The sequence below is a fragment of the Notamacropus eugenii genome, chromosome 7 (assembly GCF_028372415.1).
Source record: "Notamacropus eugenii isolate mMacEug1 chromosome 7, mMacEug1.pri_v2, whole genome shotgun sequence".
NCBI lineage: Eukaryota > Metazoa > Chordata > Mammalia > Diprotodontia > Macropodidae > Notamacropus > Notamacropus eugenii.
In genome coordinates, this window is record NC_092878.1 from 128,864,916 (window position 1) to 128,887,877 (window position 22,962).

Here is a 22,962-nt window from a genome sequence, read left to right on the forward strand (position 1 = left end):
GCAGAAGACCAAAATGACATCACCATGATAAAATGAAATTTCAGTGTGTCCCAGTGTGGCTGATCAGACTAGTAGGAGCTCGGAATGCTCTACCGCGGGTTGGGCACAGATAGTCCGTATGAATATTTGGGGTGGATATCCCAAATTTGCATATCCTGCATTTCCTTTGTGCTGTCATAATTCTGTTTTGCTCAAAGAGCAGAGCACCTTTTCTGATGTGGGCACGCCATGCTGAGCAGTCCTGTGCCAGTGTCTCCCATGTTGCACAGTCAAATCCAAAGTTCTTGAGAGTGTCCTTGTATCGTTTCCTCTGACCACCCTGAGATCACCTGCCTCATGCAAGTTCTCCATAAAATAGTCTTTTTGGAAAGCGTACATTTTGCATTTGAACAACTGAGGCCAGCGCATCGGAGTTGTGCTCTCTGAAGCATAGTTTGAATACTTGGCAGTTCAGCTCGAGCATGGACTTCAGTGTCTGGTACCTTATCGTGCCAGGTGATCCTCAGAGTCTTCCTAAGACAGTTCAAATGGAAATGATTCAGTTTCCTGGCACGGCACTGGTAGACTGTCCATGTTCCACAGGCATACAACAATGAGATCAGCACAACAGCTCTGTAGACCTTCAGTTTGGCAATCAGTCTTCTTCTCTCCCAAACCTTTCTTCGAAGCCTCTCAAACCCTGAGCTGGCTCTGGCAATGTGGGCATCAACCTCATTGTCAATGTGTACATCCCTGGAAAGTACATTACCAAGGTAAGTGAACTTATCCACAGCATTCAAAACTTCTCCATTTGTTGTAATTGATGGTTCCATGTATGGAGGTGGTGTATATATGTGTGTGTGTGTATAAAATCTTCTTTAAACATCTTATAAAATTTTTAAAAATTGAGGTTTTCCTCTCTCCTATTCCACCCCTCCATTGAACAATTAAAAAAAAAGAATCTTTACAACAAATGGGCATAATGCAGAAAAGCCAATTCCCACAATGGCTGTGTCCAAAATAAGTTTCATTCTGTCTTTGAAGCCCATCCCCTTTCTGTCAGGAGGTGAGTGAAGTGCTTCATCTCTAGTTTCCAGGACTTAGGGCTTGTTGTAGCATTGTTCAGTTAAGTTTTTCAAAGTTGTTTTTCTTTATAATGTTATCATTGTGTAAATGGTTCTCCTAGTTTTGCCCACTTCACTCTATACCAGTTCATAGAGAGGTCTTTATGACAACAATATTCTATTACCTTTCTTTATCATAATTTGTTTAGCTATGTCTTATCTACAGAACACATCTTTAGTTTCCAGTTTTTAGCTACAATATTTTTGCACATAGTAATCCTTTTCCTCTTTCTCTGATCTTTTTTGGGCACAGACCCCTTCCAGTTGAACACATTTCTGTATTTCTCTTGGCTCCGTTGTTTTCATTTCAAAATGTCTACTCATTTCTGCCCTTTTCATTAAAAATCCTTAGAAATACTTTATTTGATTAAAGGTCCATTTTCCCTGGTACTTTTTTAAAACTTTGTTTTTATGGATAGATTGTAGTTGTAAACCTTTTTTATCTTTTACCTTTTTAAGTATTGCATTCCAAGATCTCCTTTTCTTTTAAAAGGTAGCTACCAAGTCTTTTGTGATCCTTACTGTGGCTTCTTGGTACTTGAGCCTTTTTCGGGGGAGGTGGTATGGCTACTTGTGATATATATTTTTATCTTGAAGAGTTTGAATTTTGGCTATGACTTTCCTGGTAGTTTTAATTTTGGTGTTTATTTATGAGATAAATGGTGTAGTCTTTCTATTTTCACTTTCGTTCTAAGAGTTGTGGACAGTTTTCACTTACAATTTCTTGAGATTTGATAACTAGGCTCTTTTTCTTTTCTCATGGTAATCTTACAATATCTTTCCTTGACTTGTTTTGCAGGTTTAAAAAAACACTCTGATGCTTATATATTCTTTCTTTTCTCTCCTAATATTTTGATTGTATTTTACTATATCTTTGTGCCTCATTGATTTCTGTCTGGCCCAGTCTAATACTTAGGACATTCAGTTCTTTTTTTCCACCATCTGTTCTAAAGTTTTAATTCTCCATGTTCTTTCCTTCTTAGCTATTCCATTTTTAAAAATCTCCCTTCATTTATTCCAGGCATTTTAATAATCCTTATGGGAGCTTGTTGTGGTCTGGCTCTCTTCCTCAAGGTTTACTCCAAGGTATCTTTCAATCCAAGGTATTTCCTCACAGTATTTGGTGTTTTCCTTGGTTTGTTCATTTCAGTAGTTTCAGTGTCTACATTGGAGGGGTGTGAGGGGGGATGGAGCATGTACTTGGGTCAAGCTCCTGAACATTAGAGCCAGACCGTGTCTAGTCCTGAGTGGGTTAGTGAAGACGAGACCTGCTTCTCTGTGTTTCTTTCCAAACTTTTCTCTGTTCCTTCTGTGCATTTAACAGAAAAGTTTTAATGGCCATTTTTTTTGGTCAGCTGTTTTATTTTAAATATTTTTGGGGATCTTATTTTGTTGGAGGTGGAGTTAATAGCTTAAACTCTTTATCCCTAGGGCCAAGAGGTAAGTTATTTTTAGACATGACATAGCTTTTTCAATTTTTTTTATAACATTATTAAGTAACTGCTATGACTTTTATTTGCACCTACAGGACCCTTACTATAGATTTAATGACCTGAATTATAGTTGGATCTCCTTGGATAATTGGACCTACAGCAAAGAATTTAGGACTCCCTTTGACTTCAGGTATGTGGGTTGTTTTTTTTTTAAACTTCTAATAAAAATCTTTATAGGCTGAATATTGAAATAAAGTGTTTCACAATTACTCTCTGAAGTATCAGTCATTTTATAAAGTATACTCCCTGCCCTTTGCCACTTTCCCATGTCTTACATCTTACATTCAGAAGGCTAGAAGTCAGATTAGTGTTTTGAAATACTGATTTTTATCATGTGTTCCCAGACCTGAGAAGTGAAATAAAACAAGACTTTCCTACCTGGATTTCAGGATATTTCTTAAATGTTCCTCTCTACTTTATGATCTGCTTGTCCATTATTCCTGAATAGGATTTAGTTAATCCTGTCATCTTAATGTTGCCCATAAATGCCAAACTCGTTCCCATTTCCTTGACTTTGCTTATAGTATTTCCCTGCCTCCCATTTCCTCTCCCATTATGTGACCTTACTAGGCTTTAGGGCCAAGCTTACATCTAACTTTATTATGAAGCCTCCATGACTAGTCCATATTGATTACTTCAATCCTTGTTCCTTTCATAAGCTTCTGTAGTACTTAGTCTGTACAATGCTGTATAACTTTTTAAAAATTTATTAACTTGTTTTCAATTTTCTATAATCACTTCCATAAGTCTTAGCTTTTTCTCTCCCTTCCTCCCCCTTCCCACCCCAAGTTGGCATGCAGTCTTATACGGGTTCTACATGTACATTCTTATTAAACACATTTTGACATTAGTCATGTTGCATAGAAGAATTAAAATGAATGGGAGAAACCATGAGAAAAACCAAACCAAAACAAAGCATAAGAGAAAACGTTTTACTTCATTCTGCATTCCAATTCCATAGTTGTTTCTCTGGAAGTGGATGGCATTTTGCCTCAAGAGTCCTTTGGAAATGTTTTAGTTCCTTGCTTTGTTGTGAAGGGCTAAGTCTACCAGAAAAATTCCTCGCATGCTGTGGTTGTTACTGTGTATAATGTTCTGGTTCTGCTCCTTTCACTCAGCATCAGTTCATATAAGTCCTTCCAGGCCTCCCTGAAGTCTTCCTGTTCATCATTTCTTATAGCACAATAGTATTCCATTACATTCATTTACCGTAATTTATTCAGCCATTCACCAATTCCCCAACATTCCCTTGATTTCCTGTTCTTGGCCACCACAAAGAGAGCTGCTATAAATAATTTTGTACATGTGGGACCCTTTCCCATTTTTATGATCTCTTGGGGATACAGTCCTAGAAGCGGTATTGCTGGGTCAAACCCTATGCACATTTTTGTAGCCCTTTGGGCATAGTTCCAAACCGCTCTCCAGAATGGTTGGATCAGCTCACAGCTCCACCAACAATGAAGTAGTGTTCCAACTCTCCTACATCTTCTCCAACATTTATCATCTTCCTCTTTTGTCATGTTAGCCAATCTGATAGGTGTGATGTGGTACCTCAGAGTTGTTTTGATTAATCAATAGTGATTTAGAGCATTTTTTCATATGACTGTAGATAGCTTTAATTTCTTTCTTTGAAAACTGCCTGTTCATATCCTTTGGCCATTTATCAATTGCGGAATGACTTTCTTGTATGTTTGACTTATTTCTCTATATGTTTTAGAATGAGGCCTTTATCAAATTCTTTCCCAGTTTTCTGCTTTCCTCCTAACCTTGGTTGCATTGTGCAAAAATTTTTCAATTTAATGTAATCAAAATTATCCATTCTGCACTTCATAATATTCTCTATCTCTTGTTTGGTCATAAATTTCTCCATTGTTCATAAATCTGACAAATACACTATTATTACTTGCTCCCCAAATTTGTTTATAGTATCAGTCTTTACACCTAGATCATGTACCTATTTGGACTTTATTCTTGTGTACGGTGTCAAGCATTGGTCCATGCCCAGTTTCTACCACACTGTTCCCAGTTTTCCCAGGAGTTTTGGTCAAACAATGAGTTCTTCTCCCAGCAGCTGGGATCCTTGGGTTTATGTAGAACTCTTAATTATGTCCGACTTGGTCTTGTTCTTGCTTTGGGTCTTGTATATTCTTGATTGCTCAATTAAATTTTTTTGACTGATTAATAAGCAGTTATCTTTTCTCTCTTCCCTTGAGCAAGAAAAAAAAAAAACAAAACCCTTGTAACAAAGATATGAGTAGACAAGCAAAACAAATTTCTCTCTTGACCATGGCGAAAAATAAATGCCTCACTCTGAATTGCCTAATTAGATTGTAAGTTCCTTTGGTGTAGGGATTGTGTCCTTGATAGGGCTCACTAGAGTTTTGTGCATGTGATGGTAACTCAAGAAATATTTGCTGTTTGAAGTTCTTTAGTTTTAATAATTATATTAATTTTCTGCTTTTTACTTTTGAAAGCTTACACATCTATTATTCCATTTATATTCGATCCTGTGAGGTAAGAGATTTCAAACATAGAAATGATGTTATACTTTCTGATGAAAAGTAATGTGTTCTTATACAATGGAAATTTCCATTAAAAATTATATATTTGACATATGGTGAAAAAGAAAAGAGAAATTCTCAAGAGCAGCTTTTAGTTTGTCTTGTAAAGTGGTCGTATACCTTTACTTCCATTAGCTTGTAAGGAAAATTTTCTTGAAATATTACTATCAATATTAAATGATATGTTACTTAAAATCTTTTTCTTTATTTTTCTTAGAAAACTGCAGAAAGTAAATTTGATTTTTGAGGGAGTTGATACAGTCGCAGAGGTTCTGCTCAATAATGTCACTGTTGGGAAAACAGACAACATGTTCAATAGATACGTAAGTAAATAGTGTCCAGAAAAAGGCATAAGGCTTTTTCCCTTACATGTGTTAATAGGATTTTACTGAACCAGTCTCTAACCTGGGAATGATGAAACATTTTTAAACTCCCAGAGGGCAGATACTATCTTTTCTCTCTTCTTGGATAAACTCTGCCCCCAGACTGTGCTATGGAATGCTGCACCTTTTGAGTGTTTGATAAGTTTGAATTTTTTTCACTGAAAATCTGTTTTCAGAGTTTTCACATTAAAAAAGATTGATTGTTTTTTAGTTTTGGTTGAAGTTTGTACTTTAGATATGCTTCTTTTTACATTTTTGTTTTAGGATTGCCTAAAATCATTGTGGCATTATTTTTTGTTATCTAACCATTACACAGGGCCTGGTGCCTTGTAAGAACTGCCAAAGTGTTGGGAATATTAAAGATAGTCATTTTCTGAAGGAACACAGAAGTTGATTTTTATGGAAATTCTAGTAACCTATACAACCTACCACCTAATTTAGTACTGCTTTCTGTAATAAAATGTTTAATTTAGTAGGTAGGTCACAAATACGAATCCATACACTAGGCCATCTCTAGATGCATTTTGAATTCTTCATAACCTTTGAAAAGTCTAAAATGAAAAGGGAAGCACTATGTTAAGAGTGGGCATACATCTGTTGATTAGTGTATATCAGTCCTCTGTCATCCTTGTCAGAAAAAAAGTGCCATGAAAAAAATTGTCTTCCTGAGGGCATAGTGAAGGGCAGCTTCTTATAGAAAGGACATAAGGATACTCTGTCACCAAAGACAGCACTCCATGCTTAGTGGAAATGATGCACAATAAAGAAGGGCCGTTGGAGACCCATGGCTGGGAGGCAGTGACTTGTATCAGCTATCATCTACCAATCACAAACCTCATTCACAAGCCATTTTTATAGGGAAAAAACTTTCACAGAAAAGTCAGGGATTTAAAAAAATTTAAAAAAAAATATTTCCAAATGCAAAATAGAGCCAGAAAAGAAGATTGTACATGAAACTGCAAATTTGTAGTTCCTGTAGCTGGTTTTTCCTTTGAAGTATAGAATAGATTTCACTGGTAACTTTTTAAACAAAATTTTTTATTTTCAGGTTACAAGATTCAGTTCCACAAGCTTTTGGGTTCCAAATTGTTCCCTCTCCCTTCCCTCTCTCCTCCTTCCCTCCCCAAGACGACATGCTGTCTGATAAAGGCTTTATATACATTCACATTACACATATTTTCACATTAGTCATGTTGCAAAGAATTAGAACAAATGGAATGGACTACAAGAAGGAAGGGACAAAATAAAAAAGAGAGCACAAATAGTGTTCTTCAATCTGCAATTCATACTCTGTAGTTCTTTCTTTGGACATGGGTAACATTTTCCATCATGAGTCTTTTGGAGTTGTCTTAGAACCTTGCGTTGCTGAGAAGAGCCAAGTGTATCAAAGTTAGTCATCAAACAGTGTGGCTGTAACTGTATACGATGTTCTCTGGGTTCTGCTCATTTCAGTCAGCATCAGTTCATGTAAGTCTTTCTGAAGTCAACCTGCTCATCATTTTTATAGCACAATACATAGTAAATAGTATTCCATTACATTCATATACCACAGCTTGTTCAGCCATCCCCAATGGATGGGACGTCCGCTCAGTTTCTAGTTCTTTGCCACCACAAAAGGAGCTGCTGAAAATATTTTCGTACATGTGGGTCCTTTTTCCATTTGTATGATCTCTTTGGGATACTGTCCTAGAAGTAGTATTATTCCTGGGTCAAAGGGTATATGCACATTTTTATAGCCCTTTGGGTATAGTTCCAAATTGCTCCCCAAAATGTTTGGATCAGTTTCACACCTCTACCAGCAGTGCATTAGTATTCCAATTTTCCCACATCTTCTCCAGCATTTATAATTTTCCCCTTTTGTCATGTTAGCCAGTCTGGTGTGATGTGGTACGCAGAGTTGTTTTGGTTTGCATCTCTCTAATATTGATTTAGAGCATTTTTTCATAGGGTGCTTTAATTTCTTCCTCTGAAAACTTCCTGTTCATATCCTCTGACCATTTATCAGTTGGGAAATGACTTGTATTCTTATAAATTTGATGCAGTTCTCTCTATATTTTAGAAATGAGATCTTTATCAGAGACGCTGGTTGTGAAAATTCTTGCTCAGTTTTCTGTTTCCCTCCTAATCTTGGTTGCGTTGGCTTTGCTTGTACAAAAACTTTTCAATTTAATGTAATCAAAATTATCCATTTTCCTTTTCACAATGTTCTCTGTCTCTTCTTTGGTCATAAATTCATGTGTTCTTTCATAAATCTGACAGGTAAACTATTCCTTGCTCTCCCAGATTGCTTATAGTATTATTGACTGGTAACTTTCAAAGCTGTCCTGCTTGTTTGGGTTCTTTTCTCTACATTGAAAAAATTGCTTCAGTGACAACCTTGCTACATTGCAAAAAAGAGGAACAAAATACATTGTATCAGATCCCCATAGTGAAACAAAACAAACTTCCACATTGTCTGTGTCCAAAAAAGGGCTTACTCTGTGTCTGTCACCTCTCTGCTGAGAGGTAGGTAACGTTTCATTGTTGTCGCCATTATCTCTGTAGTATTTCAGACCTGAAACGTTGTGTGGATTGTTCTGGTTCTACTTCACTTCTGTATACATCTGTATACAAGTTGTCCAAGGTTTCTTTGAATCCATCTCTTTCATCACTTCTTTATGTTGCAGCCATATTCCATTACATTCATACTATAATATGTTCAGTCATTCCCAATTGATGGTTACCCCCTTCATTTTCAGTTTTTTGCCGCTACAAAAGTGCTGCTATAAATATTTTTTCTACGGAGGAGTCCTTTTCCTCTTTCTTTGGTGTCTTTGAGGTCTAGGCTATGTGGCATTGTTGGGTAAAAGGGTGTGCACAGTTTAGTGTGTTGGGGGCATGGTTCCAAATTGCTTTCCAGAATAGTTCACAGCTCCTTTGGTATTGAATTAATGGACCTCTTTTCTTACAGTCTTTCCAATAGCTGTAATTTTCCCTTTTTTGTCCTTTGCCAATCCTGTGAGTATGAGATAGAATGTCAGTTATTTTAATTTGCACTTTCCTAATTATTAGTGATTTTCAGCATTTTTTCATAAATCTATTGATAGATTAAATTTCTTCCTTTGGGAGCTGTGTTCACATAAAAACTGGAGTATTGTAGGAAATTACAATGATTTTTTTTCTTCAATTGTGAGAAGTAGATTTAAAAAAAATAGAAATTCATGTTTCCGTTTATATTCCCATTCCAGACATTAGGATACGGAGACATGTTTTCTTTCTCTCTCTCTCTCTCTCTTTCTCTCTCTCTCTCTCCCTCCCTCCCTCTCCCTCTCTCTCTCTCTCAGCTTTTTTTCTGGCTTTTCTTTCTTTTCTTTTTCTTTTGTAGAAGTTCCACATTGTAAGGCTATTGACTGATTTCAAAGGGTAAAGTCTTCAAGCAGCGGTGAGGAATCTCAGACAGCCTTGTATCCCATAAGCAGTCTTTGTATATTTGTGTCACTATTTATTTTCAGAACTATCATTCTAACAGGAGGAAGAAACAATTTGTAAATCTTATTTGGGGGAAGAGTTAATTTAGGATAGTGGTATAGAACCAAATTGCATTATGGGGTAGATTTTTCTACAGAACACTTGAATAATTTTTCTTTTTTTTTCACAAATTTCTAGATTTATTTAAATTTTTCAAGTCATTCTCAGTAACACCATGGCCACATATTTCTTTTTTTCCCTTTTAACTCAGACCTTTGACATTACCAAGGAAATCAGAGAGCTCAATGTCATCAAACTTCATTTCCAATCAGCAGTTTCCTATGCTGCTCAGCAAAGCGAGGCTCATACAGGGTACCGGATACCACCTGAGTGCCCTGAACCTGTCCAGAAAGGAGCGTGTCATGTTAACTTTATTCGAAAGGTATAACCTCTTAGTCATTTGGGGTCTGGGCTTGGGGATAAAAGTGAACATAAACTATTTTAAATATACACTGATGCTGTGAAATAATTCCACTTCAGCTAATGCTATTCCATTTTTCTCCCAGGTATGGAAAGGCAGACAGTTAACAATTTAAATGAGAACAGAGTGGCCAAATTCCCAGGCCTGTTGCTAAAAACTGTCTAATTCAGAGAGTGTTTTGTATTTCCTGTGTTATGATCTAAGACTGTGAAATTCATTCTTTTAAAGAAGTAAGAAAAAGGAGGAAAATTTTTCTTTTCTCTCCCACCCTCTACCTTGCCTTTTTTTGCTAAACTGGAAAAGCGGTGGCCACTCACAGGCCAGATCTCACCACTGATTGGCATGGAAGTTTTGATCTTTTCTGTTTTTGACCTTGATTGGTCCAGTTCTCTCTAAGCAGTCAGGCAGAAGTAGACCTCACCATTTTGATGCACAGATACCAATTGACTGTAGCCCTACCATACTCAAGGCATAAGCCCTAGCTTTATCTGTAGCAAAGACTACAGGTGTGTATTACCACACCTGGCATGGAAAATTCCTTTTCTTTTTATTCTTACAAGTACTGGGCTTTGTGTTTGAACTTGAAATATGAACTAATATTGGTTCTGCTTGAAAACTGATAAACAAATTGATTTCTATAAAGGGAGGCATTGGAGAGTTATTCAGAATGAGATTGGTCAAAATTGGTTTGTCATAGACATTGGTCTCTTTGGCAATGTTAAGGGTCTTAGAGTACTTTAATTAGCACAGTTCTATTGATGGGGGGAGGAACAAATGGGAGTTGGTAAATATATTTGACTTAATTCCATTAAGAATCATCATATTTAAGAATTGTCATTTATATTCATATGTTTGTTTCCTTGTTCTTTGTAATTGTATTTAAACTCAGATAATTGAGAGGATTTGGTAGCTAACAGGTAGATACCTAATATTTACTTAATAATGTAATGAACTAAGAAAAAAGAAATGCAATGGGAAGTCCAATGGGAATTATGTGCTGTTTAAGCATTTCTGACAATTTTGTATGGTGCTTCTTCAGTCATGATACTCTCTATATAGAAAGTAGATCTCTAAAAAAAAGACCCTTTGGATGATTTTCATCAATCAGTAATCAAAGTGTTTGTTGTTTCTTGGGTTTACAGGAACAGTGTTCATTTAGCTGGGACTGGGGTCCTTCCTTTCCTACTCAAGGAATATGGAAAGATGTTCGAATTGAGGCCTATGATATTTGCCATTTGGATGACTTTACTTTTACTCCTGTTTATGGTAAGAGTGGATGATTTTTTTAAAGTAAATTTTTATTGGTATTTTTGGGTTTTGCAAACTTCTCATGGTATCACTTTCCCTCCTTAACCCCAGACAGTCATCTTATGTGACAAATATTTTTTTTTTTAAAGAGGAAGAAAATCCACAAAATGGGTTCATATATTAAAAATATATGTCATATTCTGCCCCTGTGGACCTTCTCCCTTTGCAAAGGATTGTGTGTGAGATAGCTTCCCTCATCTCTTCTTTGTAATTTTGTAGCATTCACTCTTGATTGTTTTGTGGTTGATCTTTCCATTTATGTTACAGTCTTTGGGTATTTTTCTGGCTTTCTTTACTTTACTCTGCATCAGTTCACATAACTCTTTCGTACTTCTTTGTATTCATCATAGTCTTCATTTCTTTCATTGGTTTTTGTTGTAGATGGTACAAAAACCCTGTCATATTTGGGAAACACTAAATTTTCTTTCTTTATTATGCTCTTAATAATCATCCAAAAAATCATCAAAAAATTTAAAAAATCAAATAAAAAATAATCATAAAAAGTTTTTGGACATACAAGAAAAAATTGGCTTTAAAAAATTATAATATGCAATTATTTTGAAACTGTGTACTAAATTTGATATATTAATCATGAGTTTGTATCCTTTTCTGAACTTTCTTTTCTTCTGTGTATTTAAAATGTTTAATTGTTGCTTCTATTTTTGCAATTCTATCACTATCAAATATTCCAACTTTCTGCCCCTCTTTGCTCCCCTCCCCCCACCCCCACATGGAAGCTGTCCCATGTAACAACAGGTATGGTCAAGCCAAACAAAATAATACATTGGCCATTCTTCTTCTAGAACTCTAGTTGTCACCTCTTTGCGGGAGGCAGGCTTCATAATTAGTATTCTAGAGGCTTATAATTGTTCGCTGCATTTATCAGAGTTCAGCAGTTTTTCGAAGTTATTTTCCTTTATGTCATTGTGTAACTTTTTCTCCTGATTCTACTCAACCCAATCTGCAGAAACTTACACAAGTCAGTTGAGGTTTCTTCAGATTGGTTGTAATCATCATTTCTTATGGCACAATATTTCATTATGTCCATATGCCACAGTTTGTTCAGTCATTTTCCAATTGATGAGCTTCCACTTTATTACTCGTTATTTTTCTCAAAGGCAAATGTAACAGAAAGTATCAGGAGCTGCATAGCAGGGGATCTTTGGAAAACAGGGAAATTTGAGAATGGCAAACAGCTGTGAGAAGTTGGGGTTTTCATGCAGGACTAAAATAGATACCTCATTTTCACTTCCCCTCCTCATCCACCACTCTCCTGTTGCTCCTTGGGCAACTAGAACCAATGAGACTATCCTTGTTGTCTGGAGCTTATGTTCTATTGGGGAACCAACACGTCTATATATAAGTGTTATATATGAAATATAGATGTGGTAATGCAGTGAACTAGTAGCTTTGAGAACTGGGAAAAGCTTCATGTAAGGTGTAGCAGTTGAACTGAACTTTGAGGGAAACTAGGTATTCTAAGGGCAGCTGGGTGGTGCAGTGAAAAGAGTGCCAGGCCTGGAGTCAGGAAGACCTGAGTTCAAATGTGGCCTCAGACACTTACTAGCTGTGTGACCCAGGCTAAGTCATTTAACTCTGTTTGCCTCAGTTTTCTCATCTATAAAAATGAGCTGGAGAAAGAAATGGCAAGCCACTTCAATGTCTTTGCCAAGGAAACTCACAAAGAGTCACAAAGAGTCGAATGCTACTGAAATGACTGAACAACAACAACATAAGGGATTCTAAGAGACCGAACTAAGGAAGGAGTGTCTTCCAGACATGGGGGATAGATTGTACCAAGCATATAGAAGAGCAGCCTGGAGGCCAGTGTGGCTGAACCATAGAGCTTGTGTGAGGATGTAAGATATGGTAGGTTGGAACCAAGGCTCCATGAGGGCTTTAAATGCCAAACAGAATGGTTCATATTGGTACTTAGGTCGTTGGCTCTGTCAGGGAGAAGAGACATTGTATTATAGCTTGAGGGGTGGAAGGTCAGGTAGAAGATTAGGGTCAGTAGTGTCAAGTGCAGCAGGGAATTAAGGAGGGTGAGGATTAAGAAGTAGCCATTGGAGCTGGAAGAAAGGAAGAACAGAAGAAAAGGAAGGAAGGAAGGAAGGAAGGAAGGAAGGAAGGAAGGAAGGAAGGAAGGAAGGAAGGAAGGAAGGAAAGAAGGAAGGAAGGAAGGAAAGAAAGAAGCAAGCATTTATTAAATGCTTGTCCCATGTGCCAGGCTCTGTGCTGAGTACTTACAAATGTTTGTTCATCTGTAAGCAGCACAAATCAAAGTACTTTATTGATTTTTTGAGGACTCTGACCTATGATTTCATGGGTTTCATGAACTTGGAATGAGGAAACTCCTAGCCATTCAGATTGGCACATGTTTTGCAAGAGCCAGAGGCGCTTAGGGGTTAAGTGAGTTGCCCGGGGTCACACAGCTTATATATCAAAGGCAGGACTTGAATTCAGGTCTCACTGACCTTGAGGTCAGCTCTCTATCTCTGTCTCTAATACTGTACTGCTTCCGTACTTCATTGATTCTTTTTAAAAAATTAGATTTTTATTGATATTTTCTGAATTTATATCACCTGCATCTCCCAATGTATCTAATTCTTCTCCTTCCCTCCTCAGAGAGCTGTATCTTGTAACGAAGAATAAAAAGTTAAAAAAAAAACATAACACATTGGAAAAAAGTTTGACATTATCTTAATTGTTCTATATCTGCCATCATCTGTCTATTTAAAGAAGGCAGGGAGGGGGAAGTACCTTTTCATATCTCCCTTGGGCCACACTTGGATATTTAGAATTTCACACCATTGATTTAAATTATTTTGCTGTTGTTTCTTTTTATTAATTTGTCTTGTTTTCCTGGTTCTGCTTACTTCACTTTGTATCAGTTTGGGGAAGCCTTTCTATTTGTCTTTGTATATGCTATATATATATCATCCCTCATAATGCAGTTGCATTCATGTGCCACACCTTATTTATCCATTCTCTAATCAATGGGCATTTACTTTGTTTCCAATTCTTTGATGCTATAAAAAGTAATAGTACAAATATTTTAGTGCATATGTATGTGTGTGTGTGTGTGTGTGTGTGTGTGTTTATACAGACACACACACACACATTTTGTGGAATAGCTGTGGAATCCCTGAATCAAAGAATATGGCTGTTTTGCCAACATAACTGTGAAAGGTCCCTGAGCTAATTCTCATTAAAAAAAAAGTTATGATCTTTGCTATTCAGATCCCATATTTGAATGTATTGTGAGAAATGGTGTAACATGTCGGTCTAAACCTAATTTTTGCTAGAATGCTTTTCTCAGCAAATCTTGTTAAATAGGGAGTTCTTTCCTACATAATTTACTTTTTTGGAAGTTTATCGTACAGCGAGTTACTGTATTTAGCAGTTTCTGATTACTTCTAGTCTAGTTTATTCCATTGATTTTATGTATCAATTTTTAAGCAAGTATAAAATAGTTTTGATGATAATTGCTTTAAAAATAGTTTTATGTCTGGAAGCTTTGTTCCGCATAAATCTTGCTTTTTTTATTATTTCCTTTTTTATTCTAGACTTTTTGTTCCTCCAAATGAACTTCGTTATTTTGTCTCTCTCCATAAGATTTCCTTTTGGTTACTTAGATTGGTAGAGCACTCAATATGTAAAACATCGGGGTCCCATTGTCACTTTTCTTGTGGCATCCCACAGTCATGAGTACTGTTACTCTAGCTAAGTAATGGCTTACTTCAGGAATTAGGGATACTAAAAAGATGGAATGGAAGAGTGATGCCGAATTTTTAATAAAAAAGAAAAGAACTGAAGGGGCCACAGACAATTAGGGCAGCGTTGGATCTACCATGTTAAAATTTGCAATATTTAAAACAAAGCCAAACAAAACCAAATCTCATGTAGCACATAGTGCATATGAAAACAGGAATTGGGTTGGAGAGAAAGTCACTCATCTAGGCACTTAATGCTTTCTATCCTAGATCTTCTTTGATAGGGAGACAGAAGATAAAAGCAGTAATACAGAGAACTGACTTTGTGTCTTCTGACTTTTACATAATGTGTTATCTGATCCCTAAGGGACCCCTTCTCAGAAAAGGCCCTGAGTTCACATGTATTGGGTTCAATCCTAGGGGAACCTGAACCTGACCCAGAGGGGGATCAAGTTTTTCCTACATTCTTTGTCTCATTATGCCCCCCAACATCTAGTTTCAGAGGAAAATCTCTACAACAAAGAGCTGACAAATGACTCATGTGTAGAGTCTCCCCTAAAAGGGACTAACAAAGTTCTTGCTATAATCCTTTTACAAAGTATAGAAAAACTGTTGGCTAATTTCATTTAAAAAAATAAAAAAATTACCAATATCAAAAATGTGAATTCATAACCCCTGAAGAGGAAATAAAAGCAATTGTTGGGATCTGTTTTGCCCAGCTTAATTATATGACAATAAAACTGACAATGAAATGGATGAATATTTAAAAAAATGTAAATTACTCACTTTAACAACGTAACAAATAGAATACTTAAATAACCTTATCTTAGACAAAGACATTGAGTAAACTATAAATTAACTCCCTAAGGAAAAAAATAAAAATCCGGAATCAGATGATCTACTCTATAAAACATATTATTTTTAAGAATTTTTTCCTCAATTACATGTAAAAACAATTTTTAACATATTTTAAAAACAATTTTTGATTTCCAAATTGTTTCCCTCACTGCCCAGCTCCTTGAGAAAGGAAACATGTTGATATAGATTATACATATGCAGTCATGCAAAACTTGTTTCCATATTAGCTATGTTGCAAAAGAAAACAGGCCAAAAAACAAGGTTTAAAAACTGTGCTTTGATCTGCATTTGGACTTCATCAGTTCTTTCTCTGGAGGTGAATTGCATTTTTCAACATAAGTCCTTTGGAAATGTTTTGGATCATTGTATTGCCAAAAATAGCTGTCATTTGCAGTTGATCATTTTACAGTGCTGTTACTGTGTACGGAGATCTCCTGGCTCTGCTCACTTCACTTTGTATCAGTTCATCTAAGTCTTCCCAGGTTTTTCTGAAATCATCTTTCTCGTCATTTCTTGTAGCACAATAGTATTCCATCACAGTCATATACCACCACTTGTTCAGACATTCCCCAGTTGGTGAGCATCTCTTGCATGTTCAATTCTTTGCCACCACAAAAAGCTGCTACAAATATTTTTGTACCTATAGAAATTTTCCCCTTATCTTTGATCTCTTTGGGACACAGACTTAGTAGTGGGGTTTGCATAGTTGTATAGTTCTTTGGGTATAAGTTCCAAGTGAACAGTGAACCCTCTTGATTTATGGGAGAATGCCATGGATCTCTTATCTATAAGTCAAATCTGTAAGGTTTTTCATATATTTATAATCAAAATTATATAAGTGAGTTGTAGATCAGACTAGAGGGCTCTGAATGAGAAAGGAGACTTATATGTCACTAAGGGAACCAAGAAAACTTAAACATAAGGACCATGAAACAAAAGACAAAGCAATACATTGGTGATCATCAGTATTAAACCCACTCTCACTGTCCATTTAATCAGCACCTTTTGAGTCCCAGATGACTGCTGTAGTCATCTGGTCCCTGGAAATCTCTTGTACATTCTAGAATAGCCCTAATTCTTAGGGCAGCTCTTTTTCTCTGGTCCCAAATCATTTATAGAGCTTCCTAGATAATTCTGCTAAAATCTGCCAATAACAAGACTTAATACAATTTAATATAATTTCTTAAATTCAGTTTTTCAAACCTGAAACTTGAGGGAATTGAAGGGATTAGGACATCAAGTGGTTAATTGAGGGAACTGGGTGAACTACATTAATTCCATCTTACGACTCAATTCTGGAGCCAACTCAGTTCCTTTTCTGTGCAGTTTTGGGTCTACTCCAACTTTGGTCTTGTGAAAAAACTTTATTCAGTTGCAGGAACTGGGAATAAACCTTATTGCAATGTTTAAACCTCGCCCTGTGTGGCTGGAAAACTGGATCATTTCTACCTGCTGCTTTGAGCCCCTTAACAAAAGACTTAGGTTATGCTGACCAGAAACTCAGTCAGATCCAAACATTGACGTAAGAGAGTTTTCTCACATTTGTACATTTCAAGCAACCCAGGTGTCTTATCTGAAAATTGGCTCTGTATTGATCAATCAGTTACTGTTTCTATGTTTCTTTGATTGTATACAGACACCTCTTTTACTGGTTTCAGGGAACTGTACCTTTTCACTCTTCAGGGCTCTCCCAACTTGGAAAGTCTTTATTATTTCATCTAATTCGAAACCAGATTACTTAATGTTGTCTTGTTTCCTTTTAATTAATTGGTCTTATTTGATTAGTTGTTTTTAATGCATAAAAGTCTGTCTCACCGTGTATTTAGGGTTTATTGCCAAAGCTGAGGAAGGCTACTCATACTGATTTGTTGGGCAATTGCCATGCATTGCTTAATAAATCAAAATGCTCAGTATCTCAAGCCTTTATTTCCTCAATCATTTCATCTTTCACCGCCCACAGTTTTGTAGCTTAGAGTTGTTTTATTTGCATTTCTTTAATTAATAGTGATTTAAAGTATTTTTCATATGACTACAAATAGCTTTGATTTCTTCTTCTGAAAATTGCCTGTTCATGTCCTTTGACCATTTATCAATCGGGGAATGACTCATACTATTATAAATTTGACTCAGTTCTATTTGAGAAATGGGGCTTTTATCAGACGAACTTGCTATAAAAAATTTTTCCCTCAGTTTCTGCTTTCCTTTTAATCTTGGCTGCATTTTTTCATGCAAAATATTTTTAATTTAGTGTAACTAAAGTTATCCATTTTACATGCATGCTGTAATGCTATCTCTTGTTTGATCATAAATTCTTCCTTTATCCATAGATCTGACAGGTACACTATTCCATGCTTTCCCAATTTGCTTATATCACCCTTCATTTCTAAATCATATGCCCATCTTAACCTTATCTTGGTATACAGTGTGAGATGTTGTCTGCCAAACATTTTAAAAACAAGTCAACCCACTGGCTAGGTCTATTTACGTATTATTTCATCCTGCTTGTATTGTTTCCCATCTCTTTGCTGAGAAGTGAGAAACCAGCATTGTATTTCCACTTCTACTCCTATCTGCTACTGAGAAAAGAACAGAAAGTGAGAACTCTGTGTGAAACTGTGATTCAGCCATCGTGTGCAGCTGTTCTAATATTTCAGATTTATTGTGGTAGTTGAATACCACCCTGCTTTTGTCCTCTTCTGCATTTTCTTCAGCTCTCTTTTGTTTAATGATTGTTTGATATTCTTTTTTTTCTTTCTGTATCTCTGTCAATCCCCTTCTCACTCACAGTCTCTCCTCCCGCCCCCCCAAAAAAGTCCTTCCTTGTAACAACCAAGTATTGGCAAAACAAACTCATACATTGGCTGTCTACCTCATTTTGTACTTGTAGCTCATCATCTCGGTGCCAGGAAAGGGATGTTTGGCTAAGCAGTTGTTTTCTTGAAGCACAGTTGCTCACTGTGGTGATCATGGTTCTTAAATGTTCCACCCTTGTTTTTCTTTATTGTGGTGGTCCTATCCTGGTGTAAATTGTTTTCCTGGTTCTGCTTGGTTCATTCTTTATCATTTGGGATAAGGTTTTCCAGGTTTCTCTGAATCTGTCCCTTTTGTCATTTCTTGGAGTGGAATAATGCTCTGTTGTATTTATAATCATAATTTATTTAGCCATTCCGCAGTTGATTGGCACCCCAGTAGTTTCCACTTTTTTTGCTACAACAAAATATTCTCTCAAATATTTTTGTGCATGTGGATCCTTTCCTTCTGTTTTTAAAGTCTCTGGGTTATAAATCTTCTAGTAATATTGCTGGATCGAAAGATTGTATCACACACAATTCAGTGGCTTTTTGGTTATAGCTCACAGTTGCTCTCCATGAAGTGCATTAATGTTCTTATTTTCCGATAGTACCTCCAGTGTTTATCATGGTCCTTTTTTGTTTCATCTTTGCCAATCTTATGGATCTAAGGTAGAACCTCAGAGCTGTTTTAATTTGCATTTTTCTAATAATAGTGATTTGGAATATTTTTCCATATGGTTGTTGATAACTTAGATTTCTTCCTTTGAGAACTGCTTATTCATGTACTTTGATCATTTTACTATTGGAGGATGACTATAATTAAGTTATATAATTATATAATTAATGCGCTTCCTTATAGATCTTGGAGAACTGCATTTATTTATTTAGGTGCAATAACTTTTCAGCTTTGTGTAATCATAGTTTACCATTTTTGTCTGATTCTCTCTACTGCTTTTTTTTTTTTGGTCAGAAACACTTACCCTAAAAACAGTTGTGATAGGTATTTTCTTCTTAGTTCTTTTAAGTTCTTTATGATTTGAACTTGTATTTCTAAGTCACAATTTGGAACTTAACTCAGTACATGTTGTCAGATTTTGGTATGACGAGGATCTTGAAGGTCTTGTCCAGCTCTGATATTCTGTGGTTCTTTCTCCTCTACCTCATTTTCCTCTAAAATAAAAGTTAGAAAATCATTATTTGTGATACAACTTGGGTTTTCTTGACACTGAACATTGAATGATTAACTGATTGTCAGCAATGGTTGAGGAAAATGACAGTGCAAGATCAAGTTGTACAAAGAATATTTGCCTCCCAGAAAGTACAATTTGAGCAAATTACAGTAGTTTTTTTTGTAGTTACTGGGCCAATAAACTAGTTGTCCCATTTTACTATTTGATGTCCCCTTTCCTTCCCCCCCCCCAAAGCTAAGAAGAAATTGTGGTGTATGTGTTTTTTTTTCTTTTTTTACCTCTTCTGGTGAATAAATGCACTGTTTTATTTAATGTTTTAAGGATAAAAATGGCAGCCAGCACTCCCTAGAGTATTCTAAAGTTTCCAAAAATAATCCCATGTCTGAGCTAAAGCTAACTCAGCTGAAGTTTCCATGGAAAACCTTTATAGGAGGAGGGCAGATTTGTTCATTCCAGGTTAATTGCTTCTTGGCTCTCTCTTCTCCTTCTGAATCACTACCTGGCCACAGGAACCTGGGTATGCATGCGTTTCCTTTTCTTGGGAGTCTCTCTGAGTCAACTTGAGAAGAGATTAAGAATTTGGACCAGGGAACTAACCCTTCAGCCACATTTGACATCGTAACCAGTCTGCTAAGTTTCATGTTTTGCTGGGTTTTTATACTATTCTTTGCATTGGGCTTTATTATTTTCAAAATTATGGTGCATACATTTTACCCTTCCAAGACCTTTGGAAGTGGTGGGACCAGGACCAGAACCTAGGTCAGTGCTTTTACCTCTGTCCCAAGTTTAGCCTCTTTAGCGGTGATCTGCCTCTCTCACAAACTTTACTAGCCTCTATGGTATGCAAGGTACTCTACTAAGTGATGGGGATGGAAAGCTGAAAAGTGATATCATCCATCCCTGTGGTAGGAACACCTTTACAATGTAGGCTAGGTTAGTTTTTCCCTAAAGGAGTAATAAAATAAACCTAAAGATTTAATTGGCCCAGTGGAATTAAATCTTAAATCTTTGACTTTGGGGCCAGAGGAGTTGTGCATCTTCCAGCTTGACTGATCAACCCAGTGCCATCTGAGTCAACATACCTTCTTGACTAGCATGTCACCATTAAAAATGTAGAAGTGGGTACAGCAGTACCCAAATGAACCAATGCTACATCCCTGCTTAATACCCTTTCCATCCTATTGTTAAATAATCTTATTTTGTTAAATGATATGGAATCTGTGAGTTTCCCATTTTGTTCCTGTCACCAGCCCAAATACCAGACTGATCCAAGGAAGTCCTAAGCAAATAGAATTTTACATTTGTTCATTTTATAGAATGTCAAGTGATTCATCCTGGACTTCATCTTTAGGTGGAAGTGAATGAGAGATGTTTTTGGTATTTCAGTTGTTAAACTTTTGAAGTCATTGAAATATGATGAAAACTAGAGTTGTATTAAATACTCCTTTGTGATCTAATGACAAAGACTTTCTTCTGTCTCCTCATGGAGGGCGATGTGTGACGCTGGTCTTTTGAAGGCTGGAGCCACAGAGCACAAGATAATACCAATAGAATAGTAATAACTGGAAGATGATAGAATAGCTCAGTCATGTAGGGGCAATGCCTGCCAGGTGGCACAGTGGAGAGAACACTGAGGTTAGAGTCAGAAATCTGGGCTCAGACACTTAGGAGCTGTGTGACTCTGGGCAAGTCACTTAACTTCTCATTGCCTTCGTTTTCTTGTCTATAAAATGAGGAGAATCATAGCACCTACCTTCTAATGTTGTGAGGATCAAATGAGATAATAACTGTAAAGCGCATAGCGCAGTGCCTAGCGTATAGTAAGTCCTGTTTAAATTGTGGTTGTTTTGTACTGTTAGAAGAGTGCTGTCATTATCCCTATTATTTATTTACAAAGTGACAAAATGGCTTTTCAAGGATCTTATAAGCAAGTGCTTGAGGTAGCATTTGAACCAAGATTCATTTTTTTTCCTTCTTCGTCAGTATGCAACACTGCCAACAAACTAACCAAGTTATTAAGACTTCTAGTACTTAGTATTTGTTATTTGAGGTCATGCTTGGCTAAATTGGGAATTCATTGCTAGCACTGGTCACTGTAACTACATAGATGGGTTGCTAAAGGGCTTCAGTCTCCATCAATGTAGGGCGTCACCTCATGCATGAAATTCTTCATCATTGAATTATTAAAGTATTTATCTATACTGTCATTTTAAAATTATATTTTATCTTTTCAATGAACAAAAATAAATTTTTCTCCATCTCACTCCCATTAAAAATGATAACACAGCTCTCTTAATAAATATGTGTAATCAAAATAAAGTAATTCCCATATCAGGCATGTCTTAAAACTGTATATGTCATTCTGCACCCTGAGCCCAGCATGTCTCTGTCCGTAAGTGAGCATCATGCTTCATCGTCAGTCCCTTGGAATTATGCTTTGTCATTTCACTGATCAGAGCTAAGGGATGTGTATGGGGTCACAAACGGTTCTGCCTTCTCAGTGATTCTGAAAGAACCTAGAGACAATACTAACCCTTTTCTATATGTATATTGTCTTTTCTTTCTCTCTTTTTATTTCAGTGAGCAGTGCCAGAGAGTGGAATCTTAAAATAGAGGCTTATTTTGATGTAGTTAGCTCAGAACCGTTTGGTGGCCAAGTAACAGTGAGCATTCCAGCTTTGCAGACCCACCAGCTATATGACATTGAACTTCATCCTGGGAAAAGCGTGATCCCCTTGCTTCTGAACATCAACAAGGTAAGAGGCTGGTTATTGCTAAGAAGCATAAAGGATGAAAACTAGGTCCTTTTCATTTCCCAAGGACAAGAGACAAGAGGCTATGTGAGTCATTTGTCTCTATATCTTGACTCCTTTGCATTTTTAAAAATCACACTTACAAAATTAATCCACATTGTGTATTCTGGAGAACATTTTCTGCCCAAACCCGTTTTTGTATGTTTCTTTTCCCCTTCATTTTTAGCTTCTGTATAAACTACATCTTTTCTCTAGCTGTTAGAACTGGGAAATCACTTAGGCTCCCAACAGAATTTAGTAGGACTTCAGAGTCTCATAAAAGATGGGGAAAGTGTGACTCAGTATCCTTGGATCTTAAGGAGATGAGAGATAGGCGCATCTGTGGTATTAGAAACATTCTTTCAGAACTACTAGATATAATTTAAAAATAAATTAAAGATAAGATTACTTTTTATACCAGTTAACATTTGTTGACACATCTCCAAGGGCAAATATCCTCAGCTTTCGTGGACTGAGGTAGAGTGCCCCATTCTCTTCCTCTGGATGCCGTTTGTATAGAATCAGCACAATCCTATAACAAAAAAGGAGGGGCCAGCACTGAAGGATCAAAGGATGGGTCAAGGCTACTTTGTAACTGAGAGAAGTCTGTTTGAATTGACTTGGTGTCTGTTAGAAGGCACACAGGAGAGGGCAAGGCTACTTAGCTCATTATCTTTCATGTAGTAGGAGATGCCTGATGAATATTCAGGTCTGATTGAATTGAATTGAAAAAGCTTAGTATCAGAAAATCTTGAGGTTCCAGATCCCTAGGAGTGGGTACCTCTATTGATTTACCATCAGCCAGCATGAACTGATTTGTCCTCTTACTCACTGGGGA

At 36.6% G+C, this 22,962-nt stretch overlaps 1 protein-coding gene across 1 annotated transcript in view; it reads left to right on the plus strand.

The window, feature by feature from the left end:
* Nucleotides 1-22,962, plus strand: part of MANBA (mannosidase beta) — a 106,201-nt gene that overhangs the window by 13,871 nt on the left and 69,368 nt on the right. The window contains exons 2-6 of the mRNA XM_072624368.1: nucleotides 2,632-2,726; nucleotides 5,375-5,480; nucleotides 9,259-9,429; nucleotides 10,611-10,734; nucleotides 21,913-22,088. Of these exons, the coding sequence (XP_072480469.1) occupies nucleotides 2,632-2,726; nucleotides 5,375-5,480; nucleotides 9,259-9,429; nucleotides 10,611-10,734; nucleotides 21,913-22,088 (672 nt within the window). The remainder of the gene's footprint in view (nucleotides 1-2,631; nucleotides 2,727-5,374; nucleotides 5,481-9,258; nucleotides 9,430-10,610; nucleotides 10,735-21,912; nucleotides 22,089-22,962) is intronic.